Source organism: Grammomys surdaster, unplaced genomic scaffold (genome assembly GCF_004785775.1).
Source record: "Grammomys surdaster isolate TR1022 unplaced genomic scaffold, NIH_TR_1.0 126163, whole genome shotgun sequence".
Classification (NCBI taxonomy): domain Eukaryota; kingdom Metazoa; phylum Chordata; class Mammalia; order Rodentia; family Muridae; genus Grammomys; species Grammomys surdaster.
In genome coordinates this window covers 8,002,515-8,024,910 of record NW_021620970.1, presented here as the reverse complement: position 1 = coordinate 8,024,910, position 22,396 = coordinate 8,002,515, and the positions used below count along the sequence as shown (strand labels likewise).

General features: G+C 43.0%; 1 protein-coding gene across 1 annotated transcript in view; it reads right to left on the bottom strand.

The window, feature by feature from the left end:
- Positions 1-22,396, bottom strand: part of Akap6 (A-kinase anchoring protein 6) — a 414,932-nt gene that overhangs the window by 308,850 nt on the left and 83,686 nt on the right. The window contains exon 2 of the mRNA XM_028757469.1: positions 15,596-15,959. Coding sequence (XP_028613302.1) covers positions 15,596-15,925 — 330 coding nt within the window. The 5' untranslated portion in view covers positions 15,926-15,959. The remainder of the gene's footprint in view (positions 1-15,595; positions 15,960-22,396) is intronic.

Genomic DNA, 22,396 nt, shown 5'->3' with positions numbered 1-22,396 from the left:
ACAAAAAAGAAAGAAAGACACCACACCTTGGCATTTAGGTAAAGGTTCTTTCAGAAGCTGCTGAGCTGTTTCCTTCTAGCTCTGTTTTCTAAGTTAGAGTTCTTCCTTCCACTAAAGGGGGTGGGCAGTACGATGGCTCATCTGGTAGAGGCTCTTGCCACCAAGTATGGCAGGCTACATTCCAACCCTGTCATCCACATGCTAGAAGAAGAGGACTTACTCCCACGAGTGGTCCTCTGGCTTCCATACACACATGCACATAAAATAAACAAGTAAAAGTCCTTCGTGTCTGTTCTCGATGTGAATGCCAGCCAGTGCATGACTGGCCTTCCTCACTCACTGTTAATAGCTAAGTAGAGAAAGAAAGTCTTTGTAGAGGGCAAGGGAAATTCAGTCATTAATTAAGCATTTTGTTTTGAGAGGGGGGCCTCTTCCTGTCAGCCTGGCTGGCCTCACACACCCTCCTGCCCAGTCCCCAGGGTATGAAGTTCTTCTTCCAATGTGAGGCTCTCTCTGGTAATCTCACTTTGCAGCTAGGAATGAAGGCTTTCTTAAAGTCCTTGATGCTCAAGTAAAAGAAGAAATATAACAGAAAGACTTCCCCCGGCCCCCTGTGTTGATATACTACTAAACAGAACAGAGTGCAATCAGCTGAGTGTTCTCCCCGCCCCTGTGGCTCTTCCAATTTTGAAGTCAGGGACCTGAAAGAGTAGTGTGATATGACATACTGGGGTTAACTTGAAGTTGCTGCAAATGGGTTTAAGAGACTCTTGAAGCTGACAGGTACAGATCTTTAATCTTAGCAGAGGCAGATTTCTGTGAGTTTGGGGCCAGCCTGATCCACAGAGCAAGTTCCAGGACATCCAGGGATACACAAAGAAACTGTCTTGGGGTAGGGATGGAGGAGAGTCTCTTGATATAGAATATAAAATATTATGAACATGTATATGAAACAGTTTGTATTTTATCACATTATCAAAAATATTACTAATATGGAAAAGATTAATACTGACTAGAATTAGAAAGACTTACTTCCTGTGACTAGATATAGGTCAAGGCCCTAGGGTAGAACCGAACACTATTATTTGGCTAAATGGATATAGTGTTGAACTGACTCCAAATAACTTACTTTTCTATGTATAGATCCCAGCACTTCTCAACTCTCACCAAAGAAGCTTCTCCTTGCAGTAGATAGAACACAGACCCTCAGCTGGTCGACATGTTGAGAACAAGACACTGGCATGCTAAGCCCTAAATGAGATATTCATACTATGCCCCCCTCCCCCTGCACACCAGCCAGGGCTGAGGGAGCTTTGCAGAAGAGGAAGAAAGGCTGTAAGAACCATGGTGGTGGATGACATAAAGGAAAAGGTGTTTTCCAGATACAACAGGGCAGTTTCACACATGAACTCACAGCCACTGTGACAACCTGTGACGACCTGCATGAACCCCACAAAAGCTCCAGCCACACCAAATCCCAGAAGATCCCAACATTAGCTGAAGAGCTATTGGCATTTAAGAGCGTCTAGGAGTGGGGAGTCCATTTCTTTAATAATAATTTAATAATTGCAAATCAAATTTATTGTAAACACAATTTAATAATTGTAAATCAACCACATACTACATTAGGCCCCACTCCCAAGACTCACAAAGTGGACTTAAAAAGAACAAATCCCAAAGTTGGGTGGGAAGGGATGGGAAGGTGGGAAGGGGGCAAATAAATTCAAAATGCAGTATATGAAATGCTGAGATAATTAATAAAAATGTTTTTAAAATACCTGCTCTCTAATCCTAGCTCTGTCACCTTCCCGCTGTGTGATTTTAGGTAAGTCGCTAATCCTCTCTGGGCCTCGATTCTCTCATCAGAGCTAGGTATTATTATATGGATTCTTAAAATTCATAATGAAAAGTGCTTTGTGGCAAACAAACTAAACAAGGTCAATAGTTGAATACATCATTACTTGAAAGGTGAAACACTAGAGGAACCCTGAGAGGAAGGTTCTCAAACAGATGTAGCAAGAAGAGAACAAACCAAGGTTACAAAATCACAAAAATGGATGTCCTGCTCAGGATGTGCTTAGCCATCTCCACAAATATCCCAGTGGAAAGCACCACGCACTTTCCTCAGGGGATGAACAGCTATGCAGGGATCTAGAAAATGGTGGCTTGGCCACAACATCAAGTTGGTGACAAAATTTGGACACCAGATTTTGGTTCCAGTCCAGACAGCTAAAAAATGGGAAGAAAAAAGAGAAGGAGGAGGAGGAGGAGGAGGAGGAGGAGGAGGAGGAGGAGGAGAAGGAGTAGGAGGAGGAGGAGGAGGAGGCGGAGGAGGAGGAGGAGGAGGAGGAGAAGAAAGTATTGTTGCTGGCTAACACCTTAACTTCAGCTGATCTGTAGATATTTTTCTCCCTTGAAAGATGACCTCTGGTCCTAGACTTCATTAATCAAACTGACAGTGCATTTGCATTCCTTTCCGCTTCTCCTCAGGGCTCTCCATTCTACAGTGTGCATGTAAGTGTCTCCTGGTACCTGCTGTAACCACCTTTGAAGCCACTGTGCAGCTCCTGGGAAACGATATGTGTTAGCATTCTCTCACACTGCCTAGGTCTACAGAGAATGGATATATGAATGGCAAGGCTGCCGACCGGTTTAGAACAGTGTTAAGAGTCAGAAACCTACTCCCTTTCCAACAGCAAGGTCTCAGTTCATGAACTGAACTGATAGGGACTTTCAGAGGACTTTAAGATTTAACTGGGTCCAAACTTTGGGTTACATTAACTGGGATCTAGGCCTGGGGACATAGCTCTGTGGTAGAATACTTACCTGTCATGATTGAGGCCCTAAATTTGAATCCTAGGACTGCAAAAAAGTTATAAAACCAAAACCACAAATAACAAGGAGAAACTTTGGAGTCTGTTGTCTATGATGAAATTTAATTTAAAAAGCAACACTACATTGTTTTAAAAATGTTAAATTTTGATCTGAGTTCAAACCACCAAAATCAGTTTACATTGGCCAACTCCTCCTAACTCCTAAATTTCTGTGAATGATTTGCTAACTTAATAGTGCTTATGAATGAATATATTTTATTATTTCTCTGAAATATGATTTAGAAGTTACAGTTTCCATGGTATGCTAATGCCATTTATAGAAAGAGAAGAAAGAAAATTTTAAGATGATCGTGTGAGAACTCAGTCATTCAGAGTACAAAAAAAAAAATTTGCAATTTTATACAAAGAAATAAGAGTACTTTCTTGACCCTAAAAAGCTTTAGGAGTTGCATGGGAAGGTTAGAAAATGGTGTAGTCAAAAGCAAATTAGGAAACCAGGTCCCCAGACACAGGTAGAGAGGACCATGAACAGTGTACAGAGGCAGGGAGACTTTCCGGCAGAGCTGCAGCCTTTGTGTGACTGCTGGCTTAGAGACGGATGTGGGCAGTGTCTCCATGCCTATGTGACTCATTCTGCAGTTTCTGCCTGCTGCCATTATGTAAGGAAAAGAATATGAACATCTTAAACATGCTTCTGTTTGAAAGAGGAGTCCTTTGGGCCATCTCTGGCTAATCTATAAAAATGTTAAGAAAATGACATATCAAATAAAAGAATTTAGGTTTGATGAAGAACAAAATACCACACACTGGCTTTTTGAAATAAAGGCAGAAGCCATAAAATTCTGTTACATAAACACACAGCAAATGCACAGTCTTTATAAATTTTTATGTTCTGAGCTTTCATAAATTTGTTCCAGCAACCTCAAAAACAACCATGGACTTGCATTTTAAAAGATGTATTGAATTTTAGGAAACCTCTTTAAATGGTCATGCAATATTTATTCCTATTTATGGTCTTGTGACAGACAAAAATATATAGCTCCCCAGAGAACTGAAGGAAAAGCTAAAGCAATGTTTTGGAACAAGACCCCTCCCCCACTGCCACAGAAAGTGACAAAGCAGACGTTTGTTAGCTTTAAGAAGAAAATTTACTGTTTTTTCAAATATTTTTAAAAATCTACGGTATAATTTATGAAAATTGACTAGTAAAGACTATTATTGGAACTATAGACACTTCATGCTTATACCTACCAGGAACAGATACAAAGAGGTCACAAGAAAACAAAAAGGACAAAAAGGAAAATGAGAGTATGTAGTCACACACACAACAGAATACTCTGTACTCAGTTGAGCAGAGAGAACATCCACCTTGACTTATCTACTTTACTGTAAAAGACCATGATCCTGTAGACTCACGTACTCGGGGAGACGCTATCAGAATGCACATATTTAACATAGAATGCAGGAAATCTGGGGATCCACAAGGATGTTTCACAAGCTATTTTCCACGACGATGGACCATGGAAGCTCTGCTGGGTGTATGGGTATACAAACCTTGTGTTTGTCTGTACGAAGCAGGACAAAGGAAATCCCAGCTTCAATGTCTCCCCATATTTCACATCTTCTGGGGTAAACTATTCTTTAATGATAACAAAATGATTTACTTCTAAATAGTCACAATTTTAAAGCTTTTATGGTCAAGATTTCTCCTCCAAGTCATTTCCCTTGAGTGTAAAGTGTTCTGGGCTGGGTCTAGAAGAAAGTGAAGGAATTACTAACACCCGGATGGCCAGGGGTGAGGATAACTCCACCTCAGGAAGTCCTCACAGCCGTCACAATGATAAGAGTATTGGTTTTGTTTTGATCAAGAAAATAATCAGGGGAAATGAGCTGAAACTGATTGTTTTCCCAATCCTATTTCAAAGACATAAGTATCAAGGGAGGAGTATCGCTAGAGAGAGGAAAGAGACCATCCCTCCAGGATGAGGAGACAGAGCAGGGAGTTCATGACCTTGCCACAGCAGACAACTCAAGAGAATGTAGGGGAACTCCCACAGAAAGTCTCACCTGCTTGGCCTGGAAGATGGTGTCATGAGTAGGCACTTCATCTGTCCCACAAAGAATGTGTCCCATAAAGACCATGGTAGTTTACAGGGAAAGGGGAAACTCTTCTGAGGCATGGGTTTCTGAAGGGGCCTGGCTTGTCAGAGATACCAGAAGTGGAAAGATAGAAGGAGTACCAGGCCAGCTGGGTGTAGACTTTGAAGACATTTCAGAGAGCATGTCCATGCATCTCTACTTTATGTGAGAGGAACATTGGAAGCTAGGGGAGGTAAGATCTGTAGTCAAAATATTTCTTAAAACAACACTTCACTCTGGGTTACTTTGAGAAAGATACACACACAGGTACAGAAAGTAAACCGTTCAAACTGGTGTTTGAAGAACTAGAGACAGTGAAAAGCTGCCTTTTCAGTCAGCCACTGAGGCCTGGCTCTCATTGTTTTGGAGATGGATTCCTTCAGCAGGGGCAGTACCCATCCCCTCTGTAGCAGTAAAGGTTTGTAAGGAGCCATTGATGATCACTGCATGGGCTTTGACAGAAATTCCGTTTCTGATTTGAAGAGGAAATTGTAAGAAGCACCAGTTTTTTCCTTGTGAACTAAGGCTCCTGGGACGGCAGGTCCATTTCTTCTTCCTCGGGAGTGGAGTATAACGCTTTCCATGCCGTATTTCATGCATTCCTTTTTCCATTTAACGATGTATTTGGCAAACAGTTCTTATTCAAATTATGATAAACCACAGAAGCAGCTTACACCAGACTCTGCTGATAACAGCCATGCACACACAGGAGATTTCAAATCTCTATTTCCACACAAAAAGAAAAATAACTCAGCCCCTAACAACAAGATACTGATGGAGGTGGCAGAAGCTAGTTGCCTCCGATTCCCTGTTCAATCCAGGTTGTTATTCAGTGTGATGGGCTTTTTGTTTGATGGTTTTTGATTTTTGTTTTGCTTCCTACCCTTCCCGCCCAAGTCCAGATCTGGTGTTACTTAACAGCCTTGGAAGCAGCTCATATCTCTCTCCTGTCCAAATCACCCTGTATACACCTGTAAACTCATACTAAGACGGGGGTTAGGGCTTTTAATTTTTAATCTACGTTTTACCTTTATAGATAGTTTTGTGATGATTCTATCAAGCCCACACTTCATTGAGACACTTTAGTTTGCATGGTCTTCCGAATGTGATGCTCCCCCCCCCCGAACCTAAGCTCAGTAACATAGCATCCTCTTTATAGAGTAGGAAATGCCTCTGTCCTCCAGATGCAGGGTTCTTTGTTCAGACCATCTCCATTTTTTAAACAAAGTGGCTCCATAGACTGTGTGTGTGTGTGTGTGTGTGTGTGTGTGTGTGTGTGTGTGAACACAGCTTCATAGCTTCAAAATGAGCCATTCACATATAACACGTATGGCTACAGGTGCGCTGCCTCTTGTCTGGACCCACATGTAAGATGATTTCCAACCAGTAAATGAGAGAAATGTAAGCCCTCTCCTTTTTTTTAAAAAAAAAAAAGTTAAGAAAATAATATAAAAAATACAGGGCTGTGTATTCTAACCGAAAAAAAACCCCGGGGGGGGGGGGTAATGTCTGTATGTTTCTAACCTTTCTACTTTTGTTTCTCCTGACTTTATGGGGTGTCCTCGTCAAAGTTACCACCACTGTGATGAAAGACCATGACCAGAAGCCAGTTGGAAAGGAAAGTTTATTTGGCTTACACTGTCACATCTATCATTAAAGAACTCAGGATAGGAACTCACACAGGGCAGGAACCTGGAGATAGGATCTGCTATAGAGGCCATGGAAGAGTACTGCTACTTGCTTGCTCCTCATGGCTTGCTCAGCTTGCATTCTTATAGCAACCAGGACCACCAGCCCAAGGATGACACCACCCACAATAGAAAGGGCCCTCCCCCATCAATCATGCAACTCAAAAGTTTCATTTCAGTGGTCCCAGTCTCATGTTAATCATGACTGACCCTTCAGCTCCAGGTAACCAGATACAATACAACCTTAACTCACGTGACCTATACACTAGTTATTGTGAAAACATCCAACTGATTCAATGTAATGAAAGCATAGGCCTCCAAGTGTGATGGTCTGTGCCTGAAACTAAGCACATGAGGGAGGTGGAATTCAAAGTCATCCTCACTGCCCAGTGAGTTTGAAACCAGCCTGAGTCACATGAGACTCTATCTCCAAAAGAAAAATTTAAGAAGAAAGAAAGAATGACTGGATAAACAAACTTTTGGTCACAGCAGCCATCTTCCAGTAATCTGCCAAAATGACAAACACAAGGGAGGAGGGGCCCATGCTACACGTTCTCTAGAGCTTTTAGGAAACAAGGACTTGTTCCTTCAACCACATTCATCAAATACACACGAAGGATAGATAGTCTTGTAGGCATCAAGGGAATGGGCACCGCTCACAAAGGAATGCCCTAAAACTGTCATCTTGGCTACACTGGAAGAGTCTCCAACACTCAGAAAGCCGTGGACATCAATGTAAACAGGCAAGTTTGGAGCAAGATCTTTGCCAAAAGAATGATTGTACATATTGAGCACGGGGAGTACTTGAGGAACTAAGACAGCATCCTGAAAAGGGTGAAGGAACGTAATCAGAGGACAAAGGAAGCAGAGAGAAAGCCACTGGGATTTACCTGAAGCAGTAGCCCATGGTACCCAGAGAAGCACTTAGTGAGAACAAACAGAAAGGGGCCTGGGTGGCTTGAACCCACTTCCTATAAATTCATGGCTCAATGTACAAGAAAACGCGAAATACTCAAACTTTAGAGTGCTTTTCTCAATTTACAAATGGAAAGAATGAAATGAAAACAGAAGAGAAAGCACACTCCCAAGATGCTCACCACACGGATAGATTTCAGCTTTGTTTTGGAACTTATAGGGAAGGACATTTTTTCACTGCTGGAGGCTGGGAAACCCATGAGGAGGCATCAGCAGAATGAGTACCTAGTGAAGTCTTCCTGCTCTGAAGTAGGCATGTTCTCACTGTGTCCTGACATGGTAAAAGAAACCGCCCAGCCTATACTGTAGGTTAGCCAGCTCACTCAGGAGGGCGGGGTCTTCGAAAGCCACACTTCTTAAGGAATGCCACACATGAATTTTGGGGTGATATACTTAGACCATATTACACATCAATCAAAAAAGAGATTCTAGGTTGAGGAGATCTAAGATTGAGGAAAGTTTTAAAAATTAGTCTTCATTTCTGCCAATCAAGTCCTGTTTCAAACTCCTGAGATGTGGGATATACCTTTGATGGTGGTGATTTCATGAATGTTCCACAGAAGTTTGAGCCCAGAATAAAGAACTTCGGCCATAATGTACAAAACAGTACCTGACTAAGTTTGTGTGCAGTATATCTTCTAAAATCTGAGTATAAATCAAAACTATTGAGGAAATTTGAGAATGGTCTAGATCAGTGACTATTAAACTACTCTAATATTGACTCAGAAAAAGAAATAAATGTGTACCATGATCAAGTATGTATACACGAAAATATTTACAACCAAACATTACAAAATATTTCATCTCTACAATTCTGTTTAACTGCCTTGCTTCAATTATCTAACTAAATCTATTTCACAACCTGCTAAATGGATTGAGAGATTTTGTTCTGAAAAAATAGTGGTTGAAAAGACAAAAAGGAAAATGTGTATTTTTCCCAGAAAAAAAAATTATCTTCAATCTTGTTTAAGATATGCTATCTTTACTCAGAGATGGTATGAATTGAATGCTTCACTCAGACTATGGTGTGAGGTCACACAGATGTTAAGATCAGAATCCTCCAAACCCCCAACTGCTAGTGCTAGTAGGTCAGTGATCTCAGAAACGTGTATGTCAAGAATTTGGGGCACTGGATAGAAGCCCTCAGTAATCAGCCTTGGCTGTTGCTCACAATCATAGGCTGGACTCCATAGCTGTCCTCTGAGCAAACCACTGTCATCATGGTCAAAGCTCACTTGTTATTTTTTATATAACAGAAAAAAGAGAATATTCCTCCCTCCACACCTCCCAAATCAGGGGCAAGTCTACCTCAGCCCATGAGGAGGCCACTGGTACCATGTGCCCAGCCCTTTCTTCTCTCTAGGTATTGCCCACACTGCTCTGTTCCAGAGCTGGAACACAGTGCCACAACCCACCATTGCTCTCTCTCCATCATATTGGCATAGCCTCTTGGACCCAAGATGATCATGAATCCTTTCCTAGCAGCCCCTTGTCTCTAGATTTCCACCATCTTTAGATCATCAGGTACATCTGATGTGCAAATTCCCAGCTGTGAAGAGGACGCAAGCCTTTTCTCAGCAGGCCCTCTATACCCCGTGTGAGTTAGTGGGCTCAACTCCCAGATGTCTCAGGCATGTGAATCAGAAGGTCTTTTAAACAGATTTTATCCAATGTTCTAACTTTGAAAACCAGGCCTATATCAAAGATGCAGGCACAAGTCTTACATAGTGGGAGTTTAAAGTAGAACTTAAAGTCAGGAACTGATTCCAATTAAGTCACTTCCAGACTTCGGTTTATTTACACGCTACATTAATTACTCCAGCTAGCCCATGTTTTGCCTCATCTCTGCTGTCGTGTCTTTAGGGATACAAGCAGCATTCTCCCTGAGAAGGGTGCCTGTTCAACACCTAAACACGTTCATGTAGCTGAGATCTCAGCTAAGACTGAAATGTTTTAAGGTTCTTGGCCAGCTTTTCCTGTGCAGCACAACTTCCAAACCTGGGCGTGTAGATGAGTCTCTGAAACTGCTTCAGATGCTTCTCATACCTCCTACTGGGGAATGTCTCTGGAAAGCAGGAAGTAAAATAGGCAGACTGTGTGTTCAGTTTAAAAGTAATGGAGAAAGGATTTAGCATAAGTCAGTTTTCCTGTGACTTTTTTCATCTTAAGGTTACATTTTTCCCCCAACTTTCAGTAGCAATCACTTCCCTGTGAAAACTTAGTAATAACGATTAACTCAACCTGGAGGGTAGAGTGAAATTTCCTCCTGAGAACTTGGAACTAAGGGAGATAAGAGAGTGGTGTGTTGGTTTGAATAAGCATGGCCCCCGTAGGCTCATATATTTAAAGGCTTGAATATTAGAGAGTACCACTTGACAAGATTAGGAGGTATGGCCTTGCTGGAGGAAGTGTCTCACTGAGGGTGGGCTTTGGGGTTTCAAGTGCTCAAGCCAGGCCCAGACTCCCCTCCTGCTGCCTGTGAATCTGGATGTAGAGCTCTCAGCTACCTGTCCAGCACCATGTCTGCCTCCATGCCACCATGCTTCTTATCATAACAACAACGGACTAAACCTCTGAACTGTAAGCCAGCCCCAAATAAATGTCTTTCCTTATCAGAGTTGCCATGGCCATGGCCTCCTTGGACTCATACTTGGACTCAACTATCTGGCCCTATGTATGAACTGATCCCATAATTAGCGCCCTGTTTCTCTTCACCGAAATAGAATACTGACCAACACAAGTAGTGTATGAGAGAGAAACTTGAAGGCCAACACAATGGCTACAAAGTCACCTTTAGAGGATAAGGCTGGGGATGCAAAGGGTTGGTGCTTGGTCTGGTATCACAAGGAGCAAGTGGAAGGAAATGAGCATCCAGGTGAAAGATCTGAACATAGACTTTGTGTGTTTGTATGTGCTCACATGTAGTCATGTTCATGTATGTGCACATGTACTTCATGGATGCTGGAGTTCAGCCCTGGATGTTGTTCCTCAGCAGCCGCCTACCTTGGTTTTAGAGGTAGGGTCTCTAACTGAGACCTGGAGCTCCAGATGAGGCTACTTTGTCTGACAAGCATGACCTAGGGATGCTTCTGTGGGTGTCCTGTGACCCAGCACTGGGACTGCAAGTGCACACGTACGTCTGTGCTAACATTGGCATGGCTCATGGTGACTGAACTCGGGTCCTCCTGTTTTCACAGCAAGCACATTACTGACATTACCTCCTCAGCCCCAGAAAGTGCATTTACTGATCAAAATAACTGTCAATTAATGAGCCAAACAAAAAAGGATTGCAAGAGTTTGGGCAAGCATATCCACCTATGAAATGTATAGAATCTCTGGACAGATTTCCCAGGCAATGTATGTACCCAAGACTTCAAATACACTGATAGATTGTCCAACAGTGAGAGAACAATACCCTAAATGTTCTTGGGTCTTGATTCCTCCAATGTTCTTGTCTGAATTCAGTACTCATGGAACAAGCACACGTCCCATATGTTTTTAAAAACAAGCCTGGGGAGAGGAGACACGGGGCATAAAGTCTTGGGTTTAACTATCTAGCCCTGTGTGTGAACTGATCCCACCCTTGGTACCCTATCCTGTCCTGAGCAAGAAGGATAATAGAGAATAGACATCTGATACAAAAAGCAGACAAAGGATGTAATGGTATAAGATTAAAAAATAAGTAAAATAGAATGACTAATATCTGTGAGATGGAGGTAGGTGTTTTAAGAGTCGGCATCAGGAATTTAATATATGACCATTGGAGCGTTTTCCAAAAACATTTTTTCAGTGAAGCTTTAAAAAAGTGTACATTAATTTAATGTCAGAGAAAACAACGTTGAAACAACTTAAAGTAAACATTCTAAAGCCAGTGTGAGATGCATAGACAATTAGCTGTTTGTGTGTGTGTGTGTGTGTGTGTCCTTCATCAAATACAGAATAAGCCCCACCTACTTCTTCCCAACCTCTGCCTGATCCTCTCCAGTGAGTGGATGTTGAAACCTGGGTATGTCTCTGGCTAACAGTGAGGATCGAGAGTCAGCTGTGCAACGCAGGCAAACAGTCTCTAGGCAAAAGGAAGGAGGAAAGCTCCAGACCAAGAACTACCTTGACATTCTCTGAGGCTTTAAAGATAAGGGTGAATGGGAGGAGTCACACCAGAGACTTAGGCAGTAAAGAGTCAAAGGAAGGGCTGGAGAGCTGGCTCAGTCCTTAAAGGCTAGGCTCACAACCTCACAACCAAAAATATAAGAATCAAAGGAAGAGATCCAAATGAAAAGGATGGCATACCTTGATAGAAATTAAAAAACAAAACAAAAAAACTAATAGCTACTGAGTGGGAAATAGGCTTCAAGAGGGGTGAAGATAAAAGAAAGCAAGATTGGTACAGGGCTTACGTACCCAGGCAGGCAAGGGTCTAGCTGGTGCAGCTGCAGCAGTAATGTTAGACAGCGGTGAGCAAATTGAGGGCACATCTGGGGAATGGGCTCCCTGTCGACAGAGATGTATGTGTGCCTAGGCTAAGACTGGTCTCTCCACCATAACTGGGACAAGTAGGGAAGGACTCAGAGAAACTGAAGGGCTATCTCCAGCCTGAGAGGCCAGCTAAGACAGGAGCAGAGTAGCCAGGTAAGAAACTTGGGTTTGGACCATTAGGGAAACATTGGAATAGATATACAAAATTGTCATTTTCGGCACTCAGATGTCTTTAAGGTCATGCGAATTCCCAGCCCTGATGACTGCTTCCCACTGAAAATTAATAAATCAAGTAACGAACCAAAGCAGTGAGTGAAGCTGAGTCCACTCACTCAAGATGGATCTGCCCCCTGCTTTGCCACCGTCTCATCCGGAAGCTGCTTTTCAAGGCTGTCCTGTTAAAGAGCCACTAAAACACTGCTATGTTCTTTATCATTTTGAATGTATGTAGAATGCAAAAGGATGATATGTAGGGCACGTGTACCATGCCACCAGAGGAACTGGCATGAACAGGCGAGGTTGAGCATGCCCAAACCCTGGAAATCTGAAACACTGAGAGAGATTAGAACCTTATCCTGAGACCAGTAGGAGTAGGGTTAACTCCCTCCCTGTTTCCATACCAGCCTCAGAGCACCCAACCAGCTTGTCACAATTAATCAGTCACTACCCAGCACCTGGAATATCTTGTCATGCTAATGAGGCATCTCTGTAGCCTTATCCTTCTGGCAATGAATGGCCTTTCCCTCCCTGGATATTCTTACGGCCCTTTCCCAGAAACTAGATAACCCTTTGTTCACTTGAATAAAGTGTATGCATTCAAACCCATCCCCGCATCCCCAATAAAGAAATACAAACAAGCTAGGATCATCTCAGAGAGCTGCTTCATATTCTCTTTCCTTTTCACTCCCTCAGCTTCACTCCCTCCTGGAGCAGTATCTGACTTAGGCAGACTGTGGGCCCCCAGCTTATGGGTGGCACCCGCACACCCCGGGAAGAGAGACTGAACCCAGTACCGCAGTGACATATTCAAAAATTTAAATATACCAAAATCTCACTGAATAAAGAAATGTTATATAATGAAGGAGAAACTTATATAAGCATATTAGGATTCAAAACTAAGCCCTTCATGAAGACCATAGTAGAGGCCACACACACTGGAGCTTGCCGATTTGGGGCTCAATGCGAGAAGAGTTCCATTATTACACACATTTGAGAACATTACAGAGAATTTATAGTTAAGTAACTTGATGAAACAAACCTATGGGAAGGTGCTAACAGAAGCCCTAGAATAAAACAAAAGTAGACAATTCCAATTCATCACTAAACAGTCAATTGTCTGGTATTATAGGGCCACTGTCCTGACCTTACATCTCCTGAAGCTCCTTTCTCAGTGGAGAAGATAACCCACGCTCTGAAACAGCAATGACAGATTCAAGAAGTCTTTGGAAAAGTAGGAGGACAGCTACAGTGAGAAAGCAGGTATCCCTAGAGATGATGCTTCAAGCGCTCAATACAAATATACATTAACGGCACATAAAATTTACATTCCTATTCTGGTTTGAAATTTAAGTTTCCATATGTACATTACTGATCTAATCAAATGAAGTTAATGACAAGTTAGTATTTTTAAGACCGTTTTAACAGTGTTTTTAGCTGTGTCTCCTAACAGTGCGTTCACCCCCCTCACTTCTTCTACCGTTTACTAACTTCCTGTGCACATGTGAAGGATTTGTGGAGTAACAAGTGATTTGCCTTATAAGCTCAATCCTCTATCAATTTAGGGAAGCCACATACTAGACCAGCACTGGAGGGAGTAGTACGAACGAGTGTCCTCTAACTTCTAGTTTACACTCATCCCAAGATGCCTGGGGACTATTCCTCTGAATAAATTATTTCTGGAACCCAGTTACAATACTCCCTACTGCCATAGGAGGGTGCTGTCAGGGCCTGTCATTCTGCTGAGGCTGCTTCCAGCTTAGCTCTGCCATCATGCTGAGTTCTTACCAGGAGCAGCTACCAATGACATCTGACTCTCTGGCTTACACTGGCCTGTGCTCCTCTCTCTCCCTTTCTTATTCCTCCCCTCCTCCCTTCTCTCCTCTGTGTCTTCTTTCCCTCCCTGTCTTAAACACTAATGTAGAAATCTGTGTCCTAGTGAGGTCTTGTCAATTTGACACAAGCTAGAGTTATCTGAAAAGAGGGAATCACAATTGAGGAAAATGTCTCATAAGATCGAACTGTAGGCAAGCCTGCAGGGTGTTTTCTTAATTACGGGCTGATGAGGATGGGCCCAGACCATTGTGGATGGTACCATCCCTGAGCTAGTGGTCCTGGATGCTATGAGAAAGCAGGCTGAGCAAGCCATCTGGAGCGAGCCAGTAACCAGCATTCCTCTCTGGCTTCTGTATCCACTCTGCCTTCAGGCTCCTGCCTGAAGGTTTGGTCCTGACTTCCTTCAGTGGTAGACTGAGACCTGACAGGTGTAAGCTGAATAAACCGTTTCCTCCCCAGGGTGTGTTTGGTCACTGTGCTTTATCACAACAGTGGGAGTGTAACCAAGATGTCTGGCTGATGATCTGTCAAACTAACGTGAAAGGTTAAGCCAGATCCAGTCTAAACATTTAGAAACATGCTCTCTCTTGACCGCTCACCACTCTTCCATGGTGGTTACAGGCTGTAAGTCACTTCAGTGTTAAGATCTACGAATCTGTTTAGACTTTTTATTTTATGTCATTTAAGATGAACCAGCTTAGGTGATCTTCCTTAGGATCCCCTCTAACTTGAAGTTTATATAAGGCCTACATGGTATATATTTTTCCCCTCAAGGACTTGGGAGACAGAAGAGGCTACGTCAGGGTCGAAGTCACAGCGTATTTCTGGAGCCCTCATTGAATTGTATTCTCGCCAGCACCTCCATTTCTCAGTGCTGTGACACTTTCAAAAGGTCTCCAGAAGCCACAGACATTTGAAAAAACGTCTGACACTAGATCAGTTGTTATAAAAAGCTCCTTTCTTCTGCATAATGCATTGTCTTCGGATGAAAGGCACTCTGCAAGGAAAGCATGGCCCTTCCCACCAGGGTAGAAACCACCATTTGCTTCAAAGGCAGCATCAGCTTCTGCAGAAGGTACTAATCACGTGACCTGTTCACCATCGCAGCTTGGTATTCTACCACGAGTCTTTTGTTAAGCCTTATGGAATCGTTTGTAAGATCCTTTCATTCTCCACCACTGATTTCTATGACACGGAACAAAAATATCCTTCCTGTTTCTTGCATCTCTGTTCTATTCTCAAAGGCCAGTTTTACTCTAATTTACAATGTAGTAAAATGAGAAGAAAAATTATCTGTTTACCATCAAGAATAATGTTTCCAAATGTTACTATATTTTCCCCTGGACTCTTCCTCATTGGCAGTTACAAAACCGAGACTGGCTCAAGGTACCAGGGGCAATTTTAAACTTCTTTCCAGAGAGCCTGCCTTACCTTTAGCTGAACTAGATGCACATCCACATGCTTGCTGTCTGCGTCCTGCTGGACTGAGTAGGTTAGGTCACGGACCCTCTCGGAGGTCATCCGCAGCCAGGTCTCAATTTCAGGTAAATGCAGGACAATCTTCCAGTCCGCTGCTGTGTGGAGTGGAGGTAGCTTTCCATACTGTGGCTCAGCCTCTATGTCCTTCACAGCCTCTTCTCCCTCTCCCTCCTCCTGCTCCACAGTAGGTGTCATGTTGATGGCCATGGGTGAGGCATCAGTGGCCATGGGATCTGGGTCCTGTGACCTCAGTGGGGACAGTGTCACGCTCATGGTTAACATGGAGAAATCTAAGCCTTACTTCTTTCCAAAACAGCTGAAAGGCAAAAGGAAATAGGAAAGCAAAGTCAGACTAGATTGCCAAATAAAGCAACGATACTTCACAGAAGAAACGGGGTTTCTAAATAAAGCCAGGTTCTAAATTAAGAAACCATTGCTCATAACAAAAACAGAAAGAGGGGTTTTGATTTTATACATTGTAGCTCCAAGACCCAGTATGAAACACAAGAGCATGGTGATACTGTCTCTCCAAATATCCATTTTCTCATTTCCTTAGTAACAAATACTGAGATTTAACTGTGACTATTCCTGTCCTGGATTTACAGCTAGAGCCCCCCACCTCCTTTGCAGCTAGCTGTGGCCCTGTAGCCAAGTTCTAGCCAATGAGAAGTGGAATAGCTATGCAGAAATTCTGATTGCTGTTTCAAGGGACTGTTGAATAAACCACCTGCCAGCCCATCTGCTGTCCACCGATACTACAGTCTCTATGGTGGACTTCACGGCCAAAGTTCTAGCTCCCTGTCAGGCTGGGAGATGCTCTAGGGTGCTCTCAGGAGAGGATGGTGAAGCACAGAGTTATGAGCGTAGATCAAATGAGATTCCAAGGAGCCTCTGCCAGTATTGCTGACATGTGAAAGGAAAGAACAAATTTCTATTGTGTCAAAACAATGATAAAAGGGGCTTTCCTAATGTATATATCCAAACGTCATTTAGACTAAAACAACGTATTCTATATATGAGTAAGTAAAAAAAGGGAGGGTGTTCTAGTTATGAAACACAATGTGCTAGGTTTAGATGTTGTCTAATTTGAAGATTGGAGAGATGACAGAGATAGACAGATAGATGATAGATAGATAGATAGATAGATAGATAGATAGATAGATAGATATAAATAAATAATAGTAGCAATTCCAAAATGTTACTTTCTTGAAAAATAAATTATATCAAAAAGGTCTAATTGATGCTGATTAATTAATGCCACACCCAGGTTACATTAATATAATATGCAGTTATATTGAAAATTTCAGAGGCATTTGGAATTTTATAATAATAAGCTGTTTTGACACATACTAGTAAAAGGGTTACCAGACAGATGAGATTAACAACTGCATATCATGGGGAACTAGGTTTGCTTTTGAGGATAAAGTTTAGTTACTAACAACGATCCTGCTCTTCTGGAAGTGGTCTAGCATAAAATACCCTTTTAGAGCTTATGTTTTTAATAAATGGGTGTTATTTCAGTCCTGGGAACAGCTTTACTCAAGACTAATGGATATTTTTGTATTTTACAAGGTTGTGCATTGTTGTGGTGGTGTTTTTGTGTGTGTGTGTTTGTTTGTTTAACCAATTCAAGTTATACTTTCATTACTGAAAAGTAGCTGATCGAAGTTCAAGAAGTTAATGTGATTATCAGAAAGCTGCTCACACATGTCAGATAATTTTATTAATATTCACTTAGCAGCTGCCTTTGCTTCCTCTTTAGCAGCTTGGGAAGGAAACTGCAGAAAAGACCTATTTCACCTCAGAGGTCACAGTCTATCATGACAGGAAGTCAGGGCAGGAACTCAATCCAGATACCCAGAGGCAGGAGCTGAAGCAGGGGCCATGGAGGAGTACTGCTTACAGGTTTGCTTCACACCCACCTGCTCTCTTACACAGCCCAGGACCACCAGCCTAGGGGTGGCAGCACCCACAGGTTAACCATTAATCATTAATCAAGAAAAAGACTACCACCAACCAAAGAGAATACATGGTTGGGTCCATGGCTCTAATACCTGTGTAGCAGAAGACTGCCTTATATGGCATCAGTGGGAGGGGAGGCACTGGGTCCTGTGGAGGCTTGATGCCCCAGAATAGGGAGAAGCTAGAGGGGTGAGGCAGGAGTGAGTAGGTGGGTGAAGGAGCACCCTCTTAGAGGCAAAGGGAAGGGGGGGTTGCAGAGGGGAGACTGGGAAGGGGGACAATATTTGACATGTAAATAAATAAAATAATCAATTGGGTTTTTTTTAAAAAAGAAAATGTACACTCACCAAAAAAAAAAGAAAGAAAGAAAAAGAAAAAACAAAAAGAAAAAACAAAAAGACTTGTCCACAGAACAGACTGATGTTCTCGTTTTCTCAACTGAGGTTCTGACTTCCCAGATGACTCTAATTTGTTTCAAGTTATCAACCAACATTGTAACAAAAACAAAGTTATTCTTACCCACCAATAACGAAGGGGGAAAAAAATCAAGGCAGCAAAAAATCAAGTAGCAGTATGAAGAACTTGTAACTGTCCACACCAAACGAGCGTGGGAAACAACTAGATCTGCTGAACTGACAAAGTGCCTAAGAGAGGGGTGGGTGGGTAAGAGAGGGGTGGGTAAGAGCCGGGTGTGTAAGAGTCAGGTGGGTGAGAGCGGGGCGCTGATCTTAAGTACTCTCCCAGTACTGCTCTATAACCCCTCTCCTGACTTCCTTGTTTCTCCCTCTTCTATCTACTCTCTGATCCCCTCCCCTCCTCTCCTCTCTCCCCCCCCCCCCCACAAGGTCCCATGCAGCACACACTGGTCTCAGACTTATGCATTCCAAACTGGCTTTAAATTTCTGATCATCTTGCTTCTGACACCCACGTGCTGGGATACCTGGAGTATACACATGTCTACGTTCCGTTTCCTAGTTTTTCAGCATCTGAATTTTGAGTTAAGTAACGTTTATCAGTGAATTTTCTGAAGCAAGGTTATTTGCAAAAGGCAAAACACATCTCATTCAGTTGGCTGACCCCCTTTGGAGCCTGCCTTAGGAAGCTGCCTGGTGACAGGAGAGAGAAATAATATGTTTTTAACCATGTTGTGTTTAATTTATTAAATGATAATGATACTAGCCTTAGCTAATAAAAAAAAAAACCTCAAATATAACAAAATTCCATGGAAGGCATCCAATCCTAGGAAGTGTGAGCTACCCCAGTACTTCCTAAGCCACACCTCAGTGTCACACAGGTGCTGACTCTGACTTCCCCGAATATGTCTAAATTATTAATCAGTTCACTGCTTTCTAAGGGACAAATATCAAGTCTCGGTCTCAGAAAAGCCATCTGATAACAAAGGTTAATACAGCCTCCTTGTTCAAGGACGTAGAACTGGGTACAAATGGGGAACACACTGATGTAACAATGATTGTCTCGAAAACTGTGTCAAAGGTCAACGAAGAGTCAGGCTGGTGTGCACTGAGCTGCCTCAGATGCACAGATAGCACCTACTTGCCTAAGACTCTGTATAACTAATGGGTGCCCCTTACTGACAGGCAGTTTTGTCAGATTCCTAAACCAAGTGACACACATCCTACCTTAAACTAGAGATACATCAACAACTCAGCTCACCCAATCACAGGACTGCCGTATCCCACATCTCCACATGTGCCGTCAGGTTACACACAAGTAAGCACAGGGCAATCACTCAACGTCTCTCAGACTTAGTTTCCTTAGCTGCAGAATGAAGGGACCGAACTAGAGAAGATCTTATCTGGGCAGAAGAACGTGAGACTGCTTCCAGCTAGAGATCCAGAATTTCACGGCGATTAATATTTCTTATCTATTCTTATCAGGTGTAACTACTGCCTGGTGTGGCTCTCCGTCAGGCTAAAGCGCACAAATAGACCCAACTGACTTGTCCTGGTTCATAAGAAAAAATAATTTCTAGAGCATAGTTAGCATTGATACTTTTTTCCCAGAAGGACAAACACATCAAGGACTCCCCTCTAGGAGCCTTCCCCTCAAGACTAATGACACAGTCATGGTCCTGTGTGAGGAGCACAAAAATGATACGAAAACTAAACAAGGTGTCTGAGGAGGACCACTGTACATCACTCCAGAGAGGGCTTAGAAGCCTTTCGGTTTACAAGCCCAGAAAGGCAAACTTCAAAGCAAGATTTTCCTGTGACAAATGTTCTACTTATCAAACTGCAAGCAAAGAACTTTTCTCGTGTAGCCCAGGGATGTAGACAAAGCGGTGTTTTACTGAGCTCACACTTGAGTTTCTGTTGTGTACTCCCCTTTACAAATGAATGCGTGGGTCATACGCTTAGCCATCATGGGACGTGGCGTAAGTGAATCAATCACATGGTTCACAGGAAACAATTAATAGGAACATTTCATTTTCAACTCTAACAGTTCATATTGCAACATAGCGTCGACAGCTATGCTCCCTGGTTTTCACAAAGGTCACATCTGATGTAAAAGATAAACCTGCGTAATTCAAGGCAACAGCTTCAGCAAGCAGAGACTGTGGTGATGACCTTTGGTGGATTGTCCTGCCCTTATCCTGGTTACTCACTCTGGCTTTTGAAACACAGTAACTACTCCACTTAAATGCAAAATAGTAAGGCACAAGTTTCTACTTCTAGGTGCTGCAAGTTCCTATGCTTTTCCTTCATGAGTCACTTCGTAAAGGAAAAGAGGTCTTCTAGTCACAGAGAGGTTAGAAAAGAAAATGCCACTCGACAGCAGGTCATGACAGTGCAAGTGAGAGCATCAGGCCAAGAGCATACAGGTACCCATCGAGTTGCAACTGACTCCAAGATGACAGAAGACCGATCAATCAGCGTTTGAAGCCCAAGGGCCTCTCCCTCCCTCCCATCATCAAATGTTTGTCTGTGGTCACCTTCCTGGCATTAGAGATAATACCCCCTTTTATCCCCGCTCCTGTTAAAAATAGCACCCATCAAATCCTCTCCTTTCCAGGCAACTAAAGGAGAGGCAATATACGAAGCACAAAGGCTGAAAGAAGTGACAGACTTAAATCTTTCCTTATTAATTTGTGTGAGAGTTTTCCCTACTTTACTCTATATACTATCCTCTGAAGACAGAAGAAAACACACCACAGATGGCTTAATAAGGACTGGTACTGGTATCTCTCTAGCAGCCCAAAAGCTTTAAGTTGAAGCCTGAGTTTCCCAGGATACATTTGAATATGTTTAGATGAGGGCAGCCTTTTTAGGGAAAATCAGAAAGCAAGGACCCTAGCTGTCCAGCCCTCAGATCGCCCATCTCTCCTTTCTCCTGTAATTCCCCTCTCTTAAATAAGAAGCACAAAAGTGAGGAGTTAACAACTGTACTCACTGTAAATGCTCCGTTCCTAATGTCCCTTCAGGATTAAACCTCTGGCTCCTCCTCCTCTCCCCATCCTGGCTTTTTGTTTGTAGCCAAACAAGATAAAGGCCAGTGTCAGCTGCTCCAGGCTGGCAGTGCTTCGAGGCAGCATCCGTGCTCTTGAGTGACCTAACCCTTATGTGAGGGCTGCTACCAGTCCCTATTTGGAAGCCATTGTATATGTTACAGACTGTGGTCACAGGCAGGCCTATTGTAAACAGTCAGTGACGATCTGAGCTAGGCAAAGGAGACAGTTGCCAAAACTAGGACGCCTAAGGAAGAGAGTGCTCCGTGGACAGAACACTGCCAGCCACGGCTCAGAAGAACCAGGATGGTATACTCCGCACAAACCAAGCATGCCTGCGGCAGATGTAGTAAGGGTGGTGTACTAGCTGTCAAAGCTGTCTGACTGAGTGGGCTTGTGTGTTCCCCTTTCCCTCAAGAAACTGTTTCTCTCATGTATGTATTCCATGAAGTGATAAACAGTCTCGTTATTACCCGGACCAATCATAAGTCTGAATACAGCCACACTGCTTGCCCGACGGGACTAATTTTAGCCACGTTGACAGATCTGCTTGCTGCATGTCACATCACAAAACAGAGGTAGAGGCGATTGTGTTAGGCATGATTCCATCAATTCTGACCTAACAAACCGTTCCTTTTCCCCACTTCCCTTTCATTTCCTTCTTTTCTGTTCTGATAACCTATCGTCACAGAGCCCATTCATACAGACATTTAGAAAGGAAAAACACATCTTCTAGACTATTTCAATTTTTGTCTCGTGATTTGATTGGATTAAGGAAGACAGATGAACTCAAAAAGTACACCTGAAACCTGAGCCCAGGACAGAAGAATCGTCTCTGCGAAGAAAGCACAAGGGCATGTTAATAAGCTGCTGAACTCAATGCCCCGCCCACCTAGAGGGATGAGGCTCCATCTCTGGGCTTTATCATGCTGCCCGCCTACCTCCCTGTACCATACCGGTCCACAGATAGGAAACTGAACTATTGTTAAGTCAGAGCTGCTGGCGAGTTGGAAGTACACATTAAACTGAGGGAAAGAAGAGACAATGGCTCTGGCTCCAAACGAAATCTCCAGAACCACGAACTGAGCCTCTTCCTGTGCCTTCTCACTCACCAACCGCATGTTTTCTGGGACTCCTGGGAGAGACACTGTTCTAACCTTCCTGCATTCACAGGCTATCTTAGGGTAAAGAGAACATCAAGTGCACCTGGGAAGGGGATATGTTGACAACCAGTCTGGGACAGACCATCACAATTTAAAGGATTACCCTGGAGTTAACGGTGTTTTCCTCTTTCTGTGTTTTAATGTCCTTCCACAGGCACATGG